This window comes from Oncorhynchus kisutch, linkage group LG27 (assembly GCF_002021735.2).
Source record: "Oncorhynchus kisutch isolate 150728-3 linkage group LG27, Okis_V2, whole genome shotgun sequence".
Lineage (NCBI taxonomy): Eukaryota > Metazoa > Chordata > Actinopteri > Salmoniformes > Salmonidae > Oncorhynchus > Oncorhynchus kisutch.
Window position 1 is genome coordinate 19,998,817 of NC_034200.2, and position 18,431 is coordinate 20,017,247.

At 41.3% G+C, this 18,431-nt stretch overlaps 1 protein-coding gene across 4 annotated transcripts; it reads right to left on the reverse strand.

Annotated features, from left to right (window-relative positions):
* Positions 1–283: 283 nt before the first annotated feature.
* On the reverse strand, positions 284–18,357 carry LOC109872276 (vesicular, overexpressed in cancer, prosurvival protein 1-like). 4 transcript variants are annotated; one of them, XM_031806701.1, is made up of 6 exons: positions 17,985–18,345; positions 16,542–16,600; positions 14,090–14,211; positions 6,313–6,390; positions 2,582–2,712; positions 284–1,669 (listed from the first exon to the last, which is right to left on the reverse strand). In XM_031806701.1, exons 3-6 carry the CDS (start codon positions 14,167–14,169, stop codon positions 1,473–1,475), a joined length of 486 nt encoding a protein of 161 aa, XP_031662561.1. In that variant the 5' UTR covers positions 14,170–14,211; positions 16,542–16,600; positions 17,985–18,345; the 3' UTR covers positions 284–1,472. The 4 variants fall into 4 exon arrangements, with proteins under 4 accessions (XP_031662561.1, XP_031662560.1, XP_031662559.1 ...); XM_031806700.1 differs by having other exon boundaries at positions 17,972–18,345; XM_031806699.1 differs by having other exon boundaries at positions 14,090–14,218; positions 17,972–18,345.
* Between the last annotated feature and the right edge of the window lie 74 nt (positions 18,358–18,431).

Here is an 18,431-nt window from a genome sequence, read left to right on the forward strand (position 1 = left end):
AAGTTGTAGAAACATCTCATTGTTCAATGGAAACAGGATGCACCTGAGCTCAATTTCGAGTCTCATAGCAAAGGGTCTGAATAGGTATTTAAATAATATATACATTTGCTAACATTTGTAAAAACCTGTTTTCATTATGGGGTATTGTGTGTAGATTGAGGGGAAAAGTTATTTCAGCCATTTTAGAATAAGGCTGTAACGTAACAAAATGGGGAAAGAGTCAAGGGGTCTGAATACCTTCCGAATGCACTGTACCTGTTGTGTGAAGGATATGTACAAAACACCCATTTGCAGGATTTAATGTGGCACACTCAGAAAATGGGTGAAGATCAAAACGGATCCAATCCATTGGAAATGAATGAGAACTAATGTGATATAGAAAATCAATGGTTTGTGTTGTACAGCCCAGCAGCTTGCCTCCAGAGCACATACTGCAACACAGCTGGCTGCATGTTGAACATCATACTGACACCTAGTGGTTTAAAGTCTTCCATGATGTATCAGTATTCCCGTTGAATGGGAAAAGGGAGCACGAAGGTTGTGGTAAGACATATTACATTGGGATTCTGGGCAAAGAGCATTGTAGTGACCTTAACTTGTAATATTTGGAAGGAACACAATTTATTTCCAGACTAATCACTTTATTAGGCAAGCTGGTGATATATTTACCCTCTGTTAATTCAGGATACTGTGATTTAAAAAAATAAAATTTAAAAATTTAAAAAATTAAACAATGACCACACTATACCTGAATTCATTAGCAAATTGCATAAAATATAGAGGAAAGTCATGCACCAAAATGAATTAAGAGACAAAGCTAAACTGATTTGCCATGACTATAGTATGTCCACAGCATTACAGGCTTCTGATCTACAGTAAACTTGTTCCTCAACTAGAGATACTAAATGCTCCAACCGCAGTGATATTAAACACATACCAGACAGTGGGCGATAATACAGTATCCTGAGTGGGTGATCTGAGTGAGTTGTGCTCAGATAGATGCTGCTCTTCCAGCTGACACAGTGTTGTTGACAGAGCACCTCTCTTTCTGAATCCATGTCTGTTTTTATCCTGTTGGGTCTCTTCGAGAGGTGACGTGAAAACAAACACTTTGACACCGATTCATTGTGATACAGACTGAAGCTGCTTTCAGGGCTGGTTTCTCAGACACAGATTAAGCCTAGTCCCGGACTAAAAAGCTATTTAAATGTATGCTTTTTGGTCCAGGGCCAGCGTTAATCTGTGTCCGGGAAAGCGTCCCTTAATGAGATGTTTTTAATGTAGAGATGCTATTCCATTTCTAGTAGTCTAGAATATCAGACTCGCTTTTTACTCATGAGTCAAAACGTAGGATAGTGACCCTTCCTTATTGATGTGCAGAGAACTCTCTCGCTCTGCTGCCAGTTGTGGCAGCATTGGGAACTCTGAAGGGTTTGAAATAATTTCATTAATTCCAATGTCTTTCCTCCAGGTTACCTCTTCTCTGAGGCCTGCAGCACCTGTTCATAGGGTGGAGGAGGGAGGTTGCAGTAAGCAGGAGGGGTTGGGGTTGGGTGTGGGTAGGGTGCTGCCAAGTGGGAGGGGTAGGGATGGGGGCTGTAGGGGAAGGTAGGGGTGAGGTTCATCCCTCCTGGGTCCCCATAGTTCTGCATGCTGGCCTGCTGCAGTCCTGGAGGACAAAGAGAGTAGATAAATTAATGACAACTCACGTAGTTCACCATCTACGCACAGTATTTTGTTTCGTAAGGTTGACGTAAATAATGTGGCCAGCAATACAGGGCATTTCACAAAAATACCACTGTTGTCCAGACTTGTCTGCTACAGTGAAAGCTGAGCTGAGTGACATTTGGTGTGAGAGAGGTCCGAATCTGAGCACGTGTTAAAGGCATGAATATGAATAAGCAGCATTTCTCAGCTCAGTTGCATTTGGTCCACTCAGTGACAGATTTTGGTGTAGCACTGAACTAGAATGTATCACATTTTAAACCTCAACACAGAAAACACATGGAATAATAGCACTATTATATTTTACTCTTCTTCCCTCCAGAGCCAAAACATGAAATATGAATACCCATATTTCCAGATCAATGAGTGGAGGGGCTAGTGTGTGTGTGTCAGTCAAAATAGCAAGAATGTGTTCAGAGTGACATCCGCCAGAATGGATCCAAGAAGCCGACCCAGTGTTAGTCCCACATTGCACCCTATTCCCTTCATAGTGCACTACTTTTGGCCCAAACCCTATTTGTAGTGGACTATATAGGAACCAGTGTGCTATTTTGGATCCAGAATCAGAAAAAGAGAGTCAATCTCTGTACTGAGATCCGAGACTGATCCTTTCTGACCAGATTATTATAGTAAATTGAGAAAGGTTTATTTGTACTCTGCTATGTATAAATGACTGCGCTGAGTCTGGAATAGTGGGAGATGAAAGGAGAAAAGGAAATAACTTGATGGGGGGTGGGGATAAAATAGAGAAGATCTGGAGAGAGGCTGTGGTAGTGGGGTATTGAGTAAGAAAAGAAAAGTGAGAGGAGTGAGTGGGAGAGGGAATAGAAGAGGAGGATGTGCATATGGGACTCACCTGGAGCTGTCATTGGGTGTCTGGCGAATGCCACATTAAAGGTGTCTTCAGGAAGGGGGGAGGGGTACATGCATCTGCGGATGAAGAACCCCGCCCCACAGCAGAACAACACACCCATCATCAGCAGCAGCCTGCAAACAAAGACAGCAAAAACTTACATAATACACGCTACTTAACCATTAATTCATGGCCTTACATAGTCAGACTAAGAGATAAAAGAAAGATGGCATGAAAGGAATAAGGAGCTTCAAGATGTTCTGACTGAGCAAATTAGACTTGAGTCTTCTGTGATATCAGTGGTAGTTGTTGATAGAATTCATGGGCTCAATTTACTGGACTGAAAGAGTTCATCCTTGACAGTCAAATTTCTACTACACTAGTATAGAAATACCTTAATAGCCCAATATTGATATTAATTGGATTGTCTCTGAATGTTTGAAAAGGCTGAGAGACCTTGCTTTAACTTTTCTGTCTGCAAAAATACCTTTCATAAGCTTTGTTTAAACCTGGTGCTAATGTAGCACATGGGGATGTGTGAAACTTATTCCTCGGCCTGAAGTGTCCCCACTTGCGCCAGTGAATAGCTAGTTTTTCGTGTGGCACCAACTGGTGAGAAGATGCTTCAAGAGGGCGGTCACGAGGCTAGCAAGGCAAAGGTCCTGAGTTCTTGTCAGGCATGGGCCGAATCGGAAGGAAGTGATACTCACTAAGCAAGCAGCGTGACGTCGTTTACAGTGGTGCCGTGACCCAGATTAACAGTTGCGCTCAGATCAATGATGGGATTGCTGTTGAGTAAGTTTAAGGGGTGAATGGAGCATATGGGGATGTGTGATGCCCCACCACCACATATGGGTGCCCCACCACCACAGAAAGCACTGAGCTAAGCTGAATCACCTGCAATTTGGAGCTAACTTACTCAAGAAAGCAAAAAAATAGAAAATTATGAAATCAATGTTGTTGTTTTTTACATTGTTTGCAAACTGATATGTGACACGTATTAATACCAAAATAACATGCAAAACAGGGGGGCCACTGCATAAGACAATGGTGCCACCTGTCAATTATTTTTTTTAAATGGTCTCACTGTCAAGATCTGTCTACACTTGTGAGATATCCAGACCAAATACGTGCCTAACTACCTCCGGAGGTGGTCAGGGAGATCAGATCACAATGCATCTTTTTTTCTTTCTTTTTTGTCTACACCTGTCCCAAAAAATTTGGACAACATCAGGACAAAGGACACATGTTACCACCAGGTATAAATGGGGCCATTGTCTTATTGCATCTGATTTAAGATGGGGGCTAGGTGAAGGATTCATTCGAAATTATAAACTGGGCGGTTCGAGCCCTGAATGCTGATTGTCTGACAGCCGTGGTATATTTAAGGAATAAGGCATGAGGGGGTGTGGTATATGGCCAATATACCACGGCTAAGGGCTGTTCGTGTTGTGTTGTGCATAAGGAGTGCCTGGCTACAGCCCTATTGGCCATATACCACAATTGTTATTAACAACTTGTTACCAACGTAATTAGAGCAGTTAAAATAAATATTTTGTCATACCCCTGGTATAAGGCTGTCAGCCAATTAGCATTCAAGGCACGAATCACCAAGTTTATAACAGAAGTTATACCACAGGTATGACAAAAATATATATATTTTTACTGCTCTAATAAACAGTTCATAATAGCAATAAGGCACCTCGGGGGTTTATGGTATATGGCCAATATACCATGGCCAGGGACTCCCCGTTGAGTCGTGCATAAGAACAGCCCTTAGTCGTGGTATATTGGCTATATACCACCCCCACGCCTTATTGTTTAAATATAGTATAGGGACCTTTCTTTCAAACTGGTGTACTGAACTGAAGAACAAACTAAAGTCAAGACCAATGTTCCCTCCTGAAGGACTGCTGCGCTGAAGAAATACCACGACGCGCAAAGACGAGACTGAATTTAACTGAGTTCGTCCCATTAGTTTGCACTATATAGATCAATGTTTTTAATTTTTCTCTGATCAACATTATATCAGCCCATTTTCAATGAAACAAACCAAAACAAATCTAACTTTGCAAGATTGGGTCTGTGATTTTGTTGTAGGCAGAGCCAGAGCGCAATGGAGTATAATTATATTGGCCGAGGTAGCCCACGAGCGGTCTTTCAATCACCCAGTTCAGATCAGTGCGTACAGCAGCGCGTGTGCGTGCACATGTTGATATTCTTTGCGAGTTATTAGCCAAGTTATAGATAAGTATAGGTCAGTAACAGGGAGATACTTCTTCACACAAGAGCACAAAACCTGTAGGCTACATTTCAAGTTGTCTTTGAAAAGTCAGTCAGGTGAAAAACTTATGTCTTAAAGGGGCAGTGTCGTATTTTGAGACAGGCTTGAATATGCAAATAGCCAGCCTACATTGTAATAATCATACATTTTGTTTTGTAAAGTGGTTTCTTGGTCATACAACACAATACAAAGCAATTTACAGTCACCTATTTGGCCCATGGTGTTAAAGACCAAGTAAAAAATCATTAATTGATGTCAAGCCCTTCATAATGTAAACACGCTGTAGGCCTGTACTGAACACCACATATAGGTTACTGAAGGTTATATCATAGAAATCAAAAGCTATTTCCATGTGAAAATGTTATGAGATTTGCTCCATTGGTTTTGTTGGTAGGTCTACTTTATGCTCAAATAGCCACAATAGCCTATTGGCAACCATCTAAAACTGTAAGGGTACAGCCTTAGTGTTCACTGTAAACACATGCCAGGAGTTGCACAAAAATCTCACAATGTTCAAGTTTCCGCTTACAAGACCTAAAATGTGCTCAGTTCCCCCCAAAATTTGAGGGAGCATTGGTCAAGAGGAACTTCTATGCTGAAGTATGACAAATAATTTTAGACCCAAGCCACCGTCTGTACCCGGACTTTGAACTACTCCCCTCCCGGGAGTAGAGGGTATAGGGCAACCCTCAGCAGGAAAAACAGAACTAGACAATCATTTGTGCCAGGTGTGATATCCCTCCTAAACAGCTCGGGCTAATGTTCCTACCGACCCAGTAAGGCCAGCAGGCTACTCTCTTTTTATTGGTATGTAACTGTTATGAAAGTTGTATTGTCAATTTGTTTTGCTATTTAAACGCCACTTTAAACGTGTACATGACACTGCAACAAAATATCCCCATGAGGACAATTAAGTCAGTAAAGTAAAGAAACCCACACACACCACAGGAGGCTAGTGGCACCTTAATTGGGGAGGATGGGCTCATAGTAATGGCTGGAACGGAGTGAATGGAATGTTATTGAACACATCATGTGTTTGAAACCATTCCATTTACTTCATTCCAGCCATTATGAGAAGTCCTCCCATCAGCAGCCTCCTGTGGTACACACACACACACGAGAGAGAGTAGTTTCTGACTGAATTGCATATTAGGATCATGTCATAACAATTAAGCATTTCACTGTGAGCCAGTGTAGCTATTTTAAGCTACAGCAAGAAGCCCTCGCATGAGGGGCATGTTCTAAGTAGAAACAAAGAAGTTCCCAAAGGACCGCAAACTCTATGATCAAACTAATGTCTTATGCATAAATGCACACAAGTACATGCAGGGAGCAAGTTGATGCGAGAGAGAGTGAAAAATACAGAGCGAGACAGAAAGACGATTGAGAAAAAGAGAGAGAGGAGGGAGGAGAGAAGTAAGACTGGCAGGCTATTATTGGGGGAACTCACCAGAAGTACCATAGTCTCTGGATGGAGAGGGCTCGGACACAGCACCGTGTCCCACAACAGTCCTCATACGATCGGCATCTACAATACACACACACACACACATACACAGAGGAAAAGGTTATTCCAATCACCAGCATCTAGAATACTGACTAAGAGACGGCTTTTGTGCAAACAGTATAGTCTTCCAACATCCCTATCAAAACACATTAACAAATGGCAGTTCTCATAAGCACAGTACAATTTACAATACTGTGGGAAAAGTCTGACAAAAATACCAAGTGGCCCAGTAAAATAGACACGTCAAGCAGATAAACTGCTCTGCGGTCTAAGATGAATATTGAGTAAACTATTGAGGGTACACTGAATTTAGTTCCACGTCCATTAATTTCAGTTTGTCTTGAGTCCCTGAGCTGAAATTGGATCGCTATCTGAATCCCCTGCAGATCAATTGTATAGCAGCATCTGTATAGAGGAAATCTGATGATGAATTGTTCTCTGTGACTTGACTACAGTGTGTGCGACACACACACACACACATACCCTCGCCCAGATACAACAAGTTTTCTACGTCAAATATTGGAACTTTTAGGTAGCCATTTATTTATTTATTTTGTATATTTTTTTTGAAAGTTAACAATTAATCATACTTAGTAAAAAATGATTATTATTGGATAATATGTTTGATACAGTGTGATGTTTTTTTGATGGGGTGGGGCTGATTGTGTCAGGCAGAGATGTGATTTGGCGTTTTTTTGATGGGGTGGGGCTGATTGTGTCAGGCAGATATGTGATTTGGCAGTTCCAGTCTTCAGATCTGCCCTGCACAGAGAGCAGCAGTGTCTGATGTTTTTCAAGGGCGTATAGCAGCTTCAGTTTTAAACATGGAGGAGAGATTATTTATGGAATCATTACAGATTTCAGAGAAATGTTCATCATCCACTGAGCTGCACTGAACGTTAAATCCTCTGGCTAAATAGACAGCAAACCACTTCCATGACAAATCCTCCTCAACATTTAAAATGCTCCCTCTCCTACTGTCAGTATTTTGTACTGTATTTCAACACCAGCCGTACTAGAAGGGTGAGAGCTAAATTACCAGCTTTCAGCATTAAAGTGATACTTCAGGATTTTGGCAATGAGACCTTTTATTTACTTCCCCAGATTCAGATTAATTTATAATTCACTGTATCACAATTCCAGTGTGTCAGAAGTTTACATACACTTAAGTTGACTGTGCCTTTAAACAGCTTGGAAAATTCCCGAAAATGATATCATGGCTTCAGAAACTCTGGTAGGCTAATTGAAATCATTTGAGTCAATTGGAGGTGATTTGAAGGCCTAACTTCAAACTCAGTGCCTCTTTGCTTGACCTCATGGGAAAATCAAAATAAATCAGCCAAGACCTCAGGAAAAAAAAATGGTAGATCTTCACAAGTCTGGGTCATCCTTGGGAGCAATTTCCAAACATCTGAAGGTACCATGTTTATCTGTACAAGCAATAGTACGCAAGTTTAAACACCATGGGACCACGCAGCCGTCATAATGCTCAGGAAGGAGATGCGTTCTGTCTCCTAGAGATGAACGTACTTTGGTGCGAAAAATGCAAATCAATCCCAGAATAACAGCAAAGGACCTGGTGAATATGTTGGAGGAAACAGGTACAAAAATATCTATATCCACAGTAAAACAAGTCTTATATCAACATAACCTGAAAGGCCGCTCAGCAATGAAGAAGCCAATGCTCCAAAACCGCCATAAAAAACGGTTTGCAACTGCAAATGGGGACTAAGTTCTTACTTTTTGGAGAAATGTCCTCTGGTCTGATGAAACAAAAATAGAACTGTTTGGCCATAATGACCATCGTTATGTTTGGAGGGAAAAGGGGGATGCTTGCAAGCTGAAGAACACCATCCCAACCGTGAAGCACGGGGGTGGCAGCATCATGTTGTGGGGATGCTTTGCTGCAGGAGGGCCTGGTGCACTTCACAAAATAGATGACTTCATGAGGTAGGAAAATTATGTGGATATATTGAAGCAACATCTCATGACATCAGTCAGGAAGTTAAAGCTTGGTCGCAAATGGGTCTTCCAAATGGACAATGCCCCCAAGCACACTTCCAAAGTTGTGCCAAAATAGCTTAAGGACAACAACATCAAGGTATTGGAGTGGCCATCACAATGCCCTGACCTCAAACCTATAGAACATTTGTGGGCAGAACTGAAAAAACATGTGTGAGCAAGGAGGCCTACAAACCTGACTCAGTTACACCAGCTCTGTCAGGAGGAATGGGCCAAAATTCACCCAACTTATTGTGGGAAGCTTGTGGAAGGCTATCCGAAACGTTTGACGTTACACAATTTATAGGCAATGCTACCAAATATTAATTGAGTGTATGTAAACTTCTGACCCACTGGGAATGTGATGAAAGAAATAAAAGCTGAAATAAATCATTCTCTCTACTATTATTCTGACATTTCACATTCTTAAAATGAAGTGGTGATCCTAACTGACCTAAGACAGGGCATTTTTACTCTGATTAAATGTCAGGAATTGTGAAAAACGGAGTTTAAATGTATTTGGCTAAGGTGTATGTAAACTTCGGACTTCAACTGTATACTGTATCTAAGAAGTAATAATAAGTGTATGTTGGGCTACTAACAGCTTATTACACATGTGCCTCACCCTAATCATTTGGTCTATTTTCACCAATTCAGTATTGTAAACATATCGTTCGTGGCCACACGTGTCAAATTAAAAGCTTCTTTAACGCATCAAATAGTGTTATATGATGTGTATCTTTTTTGACACTTAAAAGACCCAAACGGCGTTCCATGTGCCTCACCCTAATAATTATATTTTCACCTCTTAATTTTGCCTACTGTTTTAACTTGGTAGTGCACATGTAGCCTATAACCTGTTTTAGAGAAATGTAATCATTGAGCTTTCCTTGTCTGTTTATATGCCCCTTTTATTTATCCTACGGTTCTAGCTTGTTGTACAAGGAGTATACTGTAAGAACGGCCCATGTTCTGAATTCTGTCACTGTACATTTCAAAAGTGCTGCTGTTGGGACAGCTTTATGTAGGCTCTAACAGTTTGTGGGCACCGTTCGTCACCGTAATAGTGCAATTAATGTATTGTTTAGTCTTGTGTAGTGGCTTTGCTGGCATGCATCCCACATTTTGTTTTTTTCCCCACTAAGATGTACATGCTAAAATCACCACTGCACTAGTGCAATGATGAAGTTTATAGGTATCTGCTAGCATTCCGGCAGATACTCTTAACTTCCTTCATACTGGTATGGTAGAAAAATGACAAGATTATGTTATAATACTGTTTATGCATCAAATAAGGTTTGATGAGTACTCTCATCTGTGTCTGTGGGACTGGGGTTGGGCCTTGGCGCTAGCAATTGATTTATGATGCCTTGGTGATAAAACCTACAGCCTGCATTCCATAGAATGAGTTGGTGTTTGTATACTGTGAGGTACCAGGGAGGAGATGTCTCTGGTGTGGACGGCTGATAGGAGGAACCTTGTCTTAGGGGCCAAACCCTCGTTTCTATACAATTTGAACAGTCCTCACTGTAAATGCTATCTGGCTGGGGGATACTCTTTCTCACATACAAATCCAGACATCTGTTGTTTGTCACGTATTCAGGAGTGTGTGCCTTAACTAAGAAATACTGTGGCTCGGTTCTGCTCGTTGAGTTCTCGCATCACATTTCAGAGTGTGGAATCCACCCGCTTCATTGCAATAATGAATCGATATTAAATAAAGATGACAAGAAATTACAAAGTCTCGCTCCTTTGAATCAGAAATATTCCACGGCACTGGACACAGAGACATAAAAATTGTATCCACTAGTTCTTCTGACTCTGGGGAAGTAGATAAAGGACATCATTGTCAAATCCCGAAGTATAACCAGAGACTCTGGGTTCGCGCCCAGGCTCTGTCGCAGCGGGCCGTGACAGGGAGGTCCGTGGGGCGACGCACAATTGGCCTAGCGTCGTCCGGGTTAGGCCGGTAGGGATATCCTTGTCTCATCGCGCACCAGCGACTCCTGTGGCGGGCCGGGCGCAGTGCATGCTAACCAAGGTCGCCAGGTGCACGGTGTTTCCTCCGACATATTGGTGCGGCTGGAGGTTGGATGCGCACTGTGTTAAGAAGCAGTGTGGCTTGGTTGGGTTGTGTTTCGGAGGACGCATGACTTTCGACCTTCGTCTCTCCCGAGCCCGTACGGGAGTTGTAGCGATGAGACAAGATAGTAACTACTAATAATTGGATACCACGAAATTGGGGAGAAAAATAAAAATCCGGAAGTATCCTTTGAAGGCCATCCATTACAGAAGTCATTAGCAGCACATCGCTAGGGGCCCGATTTCAATTGAGGAAAGTATGCCTTTCTTACGCACTTTTCAGTAATCGGTATTCAGACTTACCTTATTAAGGTGTGTAACAGGCTTTGCAGGCGTGGTTCCCTTACGCGCTGAATACATGTAATTTAACTGCTGAAAACTCTCCCACTTGCTGGCAACAAATTTTTTCACAGCGTTTTCATTCAACAGGGTTTTCAGTACATTTATGTTAAGCCATCCCTTTAAATACGGTGTACATTAATTTTGTTGACAGACTAGAATGCATTAAGAGAATAGGTTCAGAAAATAGGGATCGATGAAAGAAAGCCATCTAAATAAATACATATTCGTCTCCGTATCGACACCAACTGGTAGATTTAAAAATATTCAGATCTTGTAGATTATTTATGCAAATTTTAGGGTTAGGAAAGTATGTATGAATCATAAAAAAATGCTGGTTTGGAGAGACTTTAGCAATGGAATATATTGATGAATAAAAAATACAGTGGTTTGAGATATAGAATTAAAATAGGGTGAATAGTGTACAATAGTAGGCTATACTCACCTCTATTGCCTATGCTAACCATGGAACTGTGTGATGACACAGCTAATTATTGCGCCATGCTTTGGGTTCAAACTGTACAGCTTGGTCTGCACTCTGCTCCATAACGATTGAATTAGCCTACATGCAGTGGCAATTTTAGCATGTTTTTATTTATTTAATTTTATTTAACCAGGTAGGTTAGTTGAGAACAAGTTCTCATTTGCAACTGCGAACTGGCCAAGATAAAGCAAAGCAGTTCGACACGTACAACAACACAGAGTTACACATGGAATAAACAAACATACAATCAATAATACAGTACAAAATCAGAAAAAAATCCAGAAAATCACATTGTAGGATTTTTTATGAATTTATTTGCAAATTATGGTGGAAAATGAGTATTTGGTCACCTACAAACAAGCAAGATTTCTGGCTCTCACAGACCTGTAACTTCTTCTTTAAGAGGCTCCTTTGTCCTCCACTCGTTACCTGTATTAATGGCACTTGTTTGAACTTGTTATCAGTACAAAAGACACCTGCCCACAACCTCAAACAGTCACACTCCAAACTCAACTATGGCCAAGACCAAAGAGCTGTCAAAGGACACCAGAAACAGAATTGTAGACCTGCACCAGGCTGGGAAGACTGAATCTGCAATAGATAAGCAGCTTGGTTTGAAGAAATCAACTGTGGGAGCAATTATTAGGAAATGGAAGACATACAAGACCACTGATAATCTCCCTCGATCTGGGGCTCCACGCAAGATCTCACCCCGTGGGGTCAAAATGATCACAAGAACGGTGAGCAAAAATCCCAGAACCACACGGGGGGACCTAGTGAATGACCTGCAGAGAGCTGGGACCAAAGTAACACAGCCTACCATCAGTAACACACTACGCCGCCAGGGACTCAAATCCTGCAGTGCCAGACGTGTCCCCTTGCTTAAGCCAGTACATGTCCAGGCCATGTCTGAAGTTTGCTAGAGAGCATTTGGATGATCCAGAAGAAGATTGGGAGAATGTCATATGGTCAGATGAATCCAAAATATTACTTTTTGGTAAAAACTCAACTCGTCGTGTTTGGAGGACAAAGAATGCTGAGTTGCATCCAAAGAACACCATACCTACTGTGAAGCATGGGGGTGGAAACATCATGCTTTGGGGCTGTTTTTCTGCAAAGGGACCAGGACGACTGATCCGTGTAAAGGAAACAATGAATGGGGCCATGTATCGTGAGATTTTGAGTGAAAACCTCCTTCCATCAGCAAGGGCATTGAAGATGAAACGTGGCTGGGTCTTTTAACATGGCAATGATCCCAAACACACCGCCCGGGCAACGAAGGAGTGGCTTCGTAAGAAGCATTTCAAGGTCCTGGAGTGGCCTAGCCAGTCTCCAGATCTCAACCCCATAGAAAATCTTTGGAGGGAGTTGAAAGTCCGTGTTGCCCAGCAACAGCCCCAAAACATCACTGCTCTAGAGGAGATCTGCATGGAGGAATGGGCCAAAATATCAGCAACAGTGTGTGAAAACCTTGTGAAGACTTACAGAAAACGTTTGACCTCTGTCATTGCCAACAAAGGGTATAACAAAGTATTGAGATAAACTTTTGTTATTGACCAAATACTTATTTTCCACCATAATTTGCAAATTAATTAATTAAAAATCCTACAGTGATTTTCTGGATTTTCTTTCTCATTTTGTCTGTCATAGTTGAAGTGTACCTATGATGAAAATTACAGGCCTCTCATCTTTTTAAGTGGGAGAACTTGCACAATTGGTGGCTGACTAAATACTTTTTTGCCCCACTGTATGTGCAAGTAGAGATACTGGGGTGCAAAGGAGCAAGATAAATAAATACAGTATGGGGATGAGGTAGATTGGATGGGCTAATTTACAGATGAGCTATGTGCAGGTGCAGAGATCTGTGAGCTGCTCTGACAGCTGGTGTTTAAAGCTAGTGAGGGAGGTAAGAGTCTCCAGCTTTAGTGATTTTTGCAGTTCGTTCCAGTCATTGGCAGCAGAGAACTGGAAGGTGAGGCGGCCAAAGGAAGAATTGGCTTTGGGGGTGACCAGTGAGATATACCTGCTGGAGCACGTGGGGCAAAAAAAACTAAAATGTGGGATACATGCCAGCAAAGCCACTACACAACACAACACTAAACTATACATTAATTGCACTATAATGGTGACAAATGGTACCCACAAACTGTTAGGGCCTACATAAAGCTGTCCCAACAGCAGTCCCAACACCTTACCACTGCTACACCTGGCTATTAGCGGAGCCTTATCTGGCAGGGCTACAGTTCATTCAGCCTCATTTACTGCCTTTTAAAAAAACATAGCTGACATGGCTGACTTGCTTAAACAAATGTAGTTTCTACTGACAAATGAGATGTACAAACTATTGCATAAGGGGACGACAAGCAGATAAGAGGCCATCCGTAATTTCGATGAAGACATTAATGAGCGAGCTAGGACGGACGTAGTCTATTTAACTATTTGTTCAGCACTTTTGAAATGTACAGCAACATAATTCAGAACATGGGCTGTTCTCACAGTGTTCTCCCTGTACACCAAGTCAGAACCATAGGATAAATAAAAGGGGCATATACTGTAAGACAATGAAAGCTCCTACAATATTCGATGATTACATTTCTCAAAAACAGGTTATAGGCTACATGTGCACCACCAAGTCATAACAGTAGGAGAAATTAAGAGGTGAAAATATACCAAATTATTAGGGTGAGGCACATTGGCTAATTACAGCATACTACACAACATACACTTAGTATTACTTTCTTTGCTACAGTGTGCATATCTCCCTGGCATATTACATAATTTATGCATCAGCATACAAGACATTTTTGGACTTACCTTGTTGTGCTGTGCTCACTTGAACAGCAAGGTGTCGCGGCGGTCCTTCGTGGGCAAATTTTGTCATCAAACTTTGTCATCAAAGTCTGGCATTCTCTGGATTTATGGTGCTTTCAAGACAACTGGGAACTCAAGAAAAAAAGAGTTGAATCATGATGATGTCAGTGATCTTCAGGTTGTAGCTCTAAAAAGAAGCCTGAGTTCCAAATTTACAATTCCGAGTTGGATGAAAGTTCAAAAAGTATTTTCCAATTCGTAGCTAATTTCCCGAATTCTCAGTTGTATTGAACTCACTAAAGTCCGATTTTGGAGTTCCGAGTTAACAGTTGTTTTGAGCAAGGCACAAATGATGATTCATTGACAGCATGGCCAATGCTGAATGTTTATAATTTTAAACTAGGAAAAGAGACCTTAGACTTGGGACTACACAGCCACTCCACTGAATAGCAAGTTAATGGTTGTTTTGCAATGCTTGCAGTTAGCCACTGATTCCTTCCAAACCACTCATTGTTGAATTTGCAATTTCCAACTTGTTGTGTAATATTTATGTCCACTGTCCGATGAGCACCGATTTGATCTATCATTTCCCTTTCATTATTTCTCTTCATATGATTAGAATTCAAAAGGATTTGCCAGTAGATTGTTGACTTGATTCATGATGATGACTGCTAGCTAAGATTTTGAAAGTATGATGTTGACATGATCAGACCAAGCAAAAAAAGAAATGTCCCTTTTTCAGGACCCTGTCTTTCAAAGATAATTCGTAAAAATCCAAACAAATAAACCCCCCCCCCCCCTCTAAATAGGCTCTGGATCACCACTGCCTACGTCTTTTTTTTTCTAAAACAGATCTAAAACAAGTGTAATTTATATTTACAACTCCCTTATCCAAACTAATTACTCATTTATCTAGCTCCTTTCAATAGTTCTTATCATGTTGTGAATTACAGTGCATGGAGAATACTGTTATTTCTATCAAAAGAAATTAAGGAGATGTTTTTTCCACTTGGAACCAGTAGGTTCTTTCGACCTTATTCATGGTTTACTCTCGGGTAAAAGTGGTGGAATTATGAGGGAATTAAGTCAAGGTCAGATTACAGCGTAATTATAAACACACCTCCACCACACCTTAATTTCTTAGATCTCCACCAGAACTAATAGCGGCTCAAGATCATGCTATTCCCATGATTAAGTTCAAGTTCAGAATACGCAAAGAGAGAAAAGTGCATAAAAATGGAATGACGTTCCATTTACACTCGTGTCGGATGCGCATAGAGCTGAGCCAGCAGTCTCTTAATAGTGCACTATAATTCCACACAGTCTGCCTGCACTATACTCTATTTCAGTAGATCTGTGTGTGCACTTTTTTTTACAGAGGCAATGCAATCCAAATCTCCCAGTCAATGCAGTAAAGATCTCCTTTCTCTACCACCATAACTTCAACTCCTACTGATGTATCACCACTGTAATGCATTTCTAAAAGCATAGTGGCCAGCTTAGTGGCCAACATGTCTTTATAATTTCAAAGACTTGGTCTGAAGACTAATGCTTAGCCCATTAGTTCAATGATTTAGATCGAAATCAAAGATCTTCAATGAGGTGATTTCTCAACCCAGTGGATGCTGTGTGGGATTTGATGATTGGATTGGGAAAAGTTACAGCTTATTCTTTCTTTCCCCTCGCCGCTTCGACGGCATCCTATATGAATGACAGCCAAAATCAATCAGTCATAGGCCGGTATTAACTCATTAGAACTTTTCCAATCTGGTGATCTCGCCGTATTCATCCACATCCAGGGACCACTTTCTTTAATCAAACACAACCCGGTCTTTAAACAAGCCAGAGGGAATCAATAGACTGCACTCTTTAAGTTCACAAACAGTTCAATCAGCAGCATACCACCCTGCATCCCACTGCTGGCTTGCTTCTGAAGCTAAGCAGCGTTGGTCCTGGTCAGTCTCTGGATGGGAGACCAGATACTGCTGGAGGTGCTGTTGGAGGGCCAGTAGGAGACACACTTTCCTCTGGTCTAAAAAAAAATATCCCTTAAGGCAGTGATTGGGGACATTCCCCTGTGTAGGGTGCTGTCTTTCAGATGGGATGTTAAATGGGTGTCCTGATTTACTGTGGTCACTGAAGATCCCATGACACTTATAGTAAGAGTAGGGGTGTTAACCCTGGTCTCCTGGCTAAATTCCCAGTCTGGCCTTCATACCATCATAGTCACCTGATCATCCCCAGCTTACAATTGGCTCATTCATCTCCTCTCCCCTGTAACTATTCCCCAGGTCGTTGCTGTAAATGAGAATGTGTTCTCAGTCAACTTACCTGGTTAAATGAAGATGTGTTGTAAAATATGAATGTCTTAACAATAAATATAATGTATGCTACAATTAAATGTTGTCTGTGTCCAGGTAATTTTGTTACCCATGTGTGTGTACAGTATACTTACATTAAATGGATGGGGTAGCCTCCTTCAAAATACCAGCAGTAGTTCTTGGAAGCTGTGCACTGTCAATGACAAGAAGAAAACTAGTCATTGATTTATATTTGCTGGTATGAGATCAGAGGGCAAGTCAGAGGGAAAATTAAGTATTCAGCATTTAAGTAGGAAACTTGTCAACCATGTGAATACCTTGTTGTTTTATTTCTCTGTGATGTGCCAGATGTGACCACCAAACAGGACTTGGTTGGCTTTTCATTAACACAAGTGATACAAAAATCACTTACTGTAAGCAAAGTTTATATTTGATGAACCAAACTTCTATTTCATGCAATGCTCTATGTTCAGAGGCCAACTCAAGATGATTGTGAACCGGTGACTGCAAAGTCCAGACCAGACCAGAACCCACTATGCACACATACAGTTCAATGCCACCTCTGTCAGACTAGGCCCAGCACCTAATGTATAACAAGCCTCTAAAATGAGATACTAGAGAAAAATAGTCTGTGGGCTCTCACTATTATCTGCCTTCACTAGACATAATCACACTATTCCCCAGTGTTATTTTCTATGGCTCTGGCTTCTATGATGATGAGACATCCATTTTTGTTTGATGTCCATCCATCACCATGTAAGGTATGTGTGAGCTGTGAGGTGAGCCGGCTAGCCTTGGCCTTTCTTGGATGGGAGTAATTGTGAGAAACACTCCAGCCTAGATCTGCCAGGTGGATGTTTGTGTCCACGGTCAATTGCAGCATGTCCCTTTCATTTACACTCATGGCAAAGGGACAAAGCAGCCCCTGAGCAGGACTGGAGTCTGCTTTTGGTCATCAGCAGAGGAGCTGGGCTCACGAACAATACCACAAAGAGCTGTTTGTCACTGCTTCAGTTCTGTCACAATTAACGATTAGAAGAGGAAGAGATGCCTGTGTGTATGTGTACGTGCAAATTAGTGAACTGTAGGTGTGTGTGAGTGCATGTGTCTGTTTGTATGTGCAGTCAGCTTTGTAAAATGGTATTGTGTGATCTATTTATTGGATGTTATTGGATGGAACCAAATGGTCTAGAGGCAAGACAAGGCCAAACTAATTGTGGTATATATGATATATGAGTTTTTCTAAATATTGTTTCATTTCAAGAATATAGATTTTAATACATTATGTACAGAATATAATTCAATATACCACGGATTTATGTGACCTTATATAATTGCCTAGCGTTCATAGGCCTAAATAGTTCTCAATAGCCCACAACTTCTGCAGCAGCAGGGCGCATTGTTTTGTTGACTTTCAATAAACCCCAAGGCTATAATATTTCAGAGAACAACGAGACAGTTCTGAAGACCGTCATACCCAGGCCTTTCAACGGAAACAAAAAGAGGACAACAATTATTCACTTTAACATTGAATTGAATTTCTGACTAAAAATATCAGACTCACCTCATCCACTAACCAAAACAGAAGTATGATTCCACACAGAACTGGCATCATTCACGAAATGTCAACTTCGCTCACGGACAGTAGCCTCCACCTAAATACCGTGATAGTCCAAAATTAATCAGACAGGTTTAGAAATCATTTGTCGCCACAGTGCGTTTGGTGAGCCACCGGCCATGACTCCGATGTTTGGTCGACTGTCGGTGCCATTGGTCAATACGGTTTCAGTCCATCAATCAATCGGAGTTGATCTCTTCTTCAGTTGAGTTTGTCATTATCTTTTGCAATAAATTGTATCGAACATAGCCTATTCTTTTCACACACATAAAGATGATAAGGCGACACGCCCCCACAGTAACTCTAGGAACACTGCTATCAAGGACGCAGAAGCACTGCTTGAAAGCAATCGCAAACCATTGAACATTTTTAGCTTTTTTTTAACCCAGGACAGGCTATGAGTCCA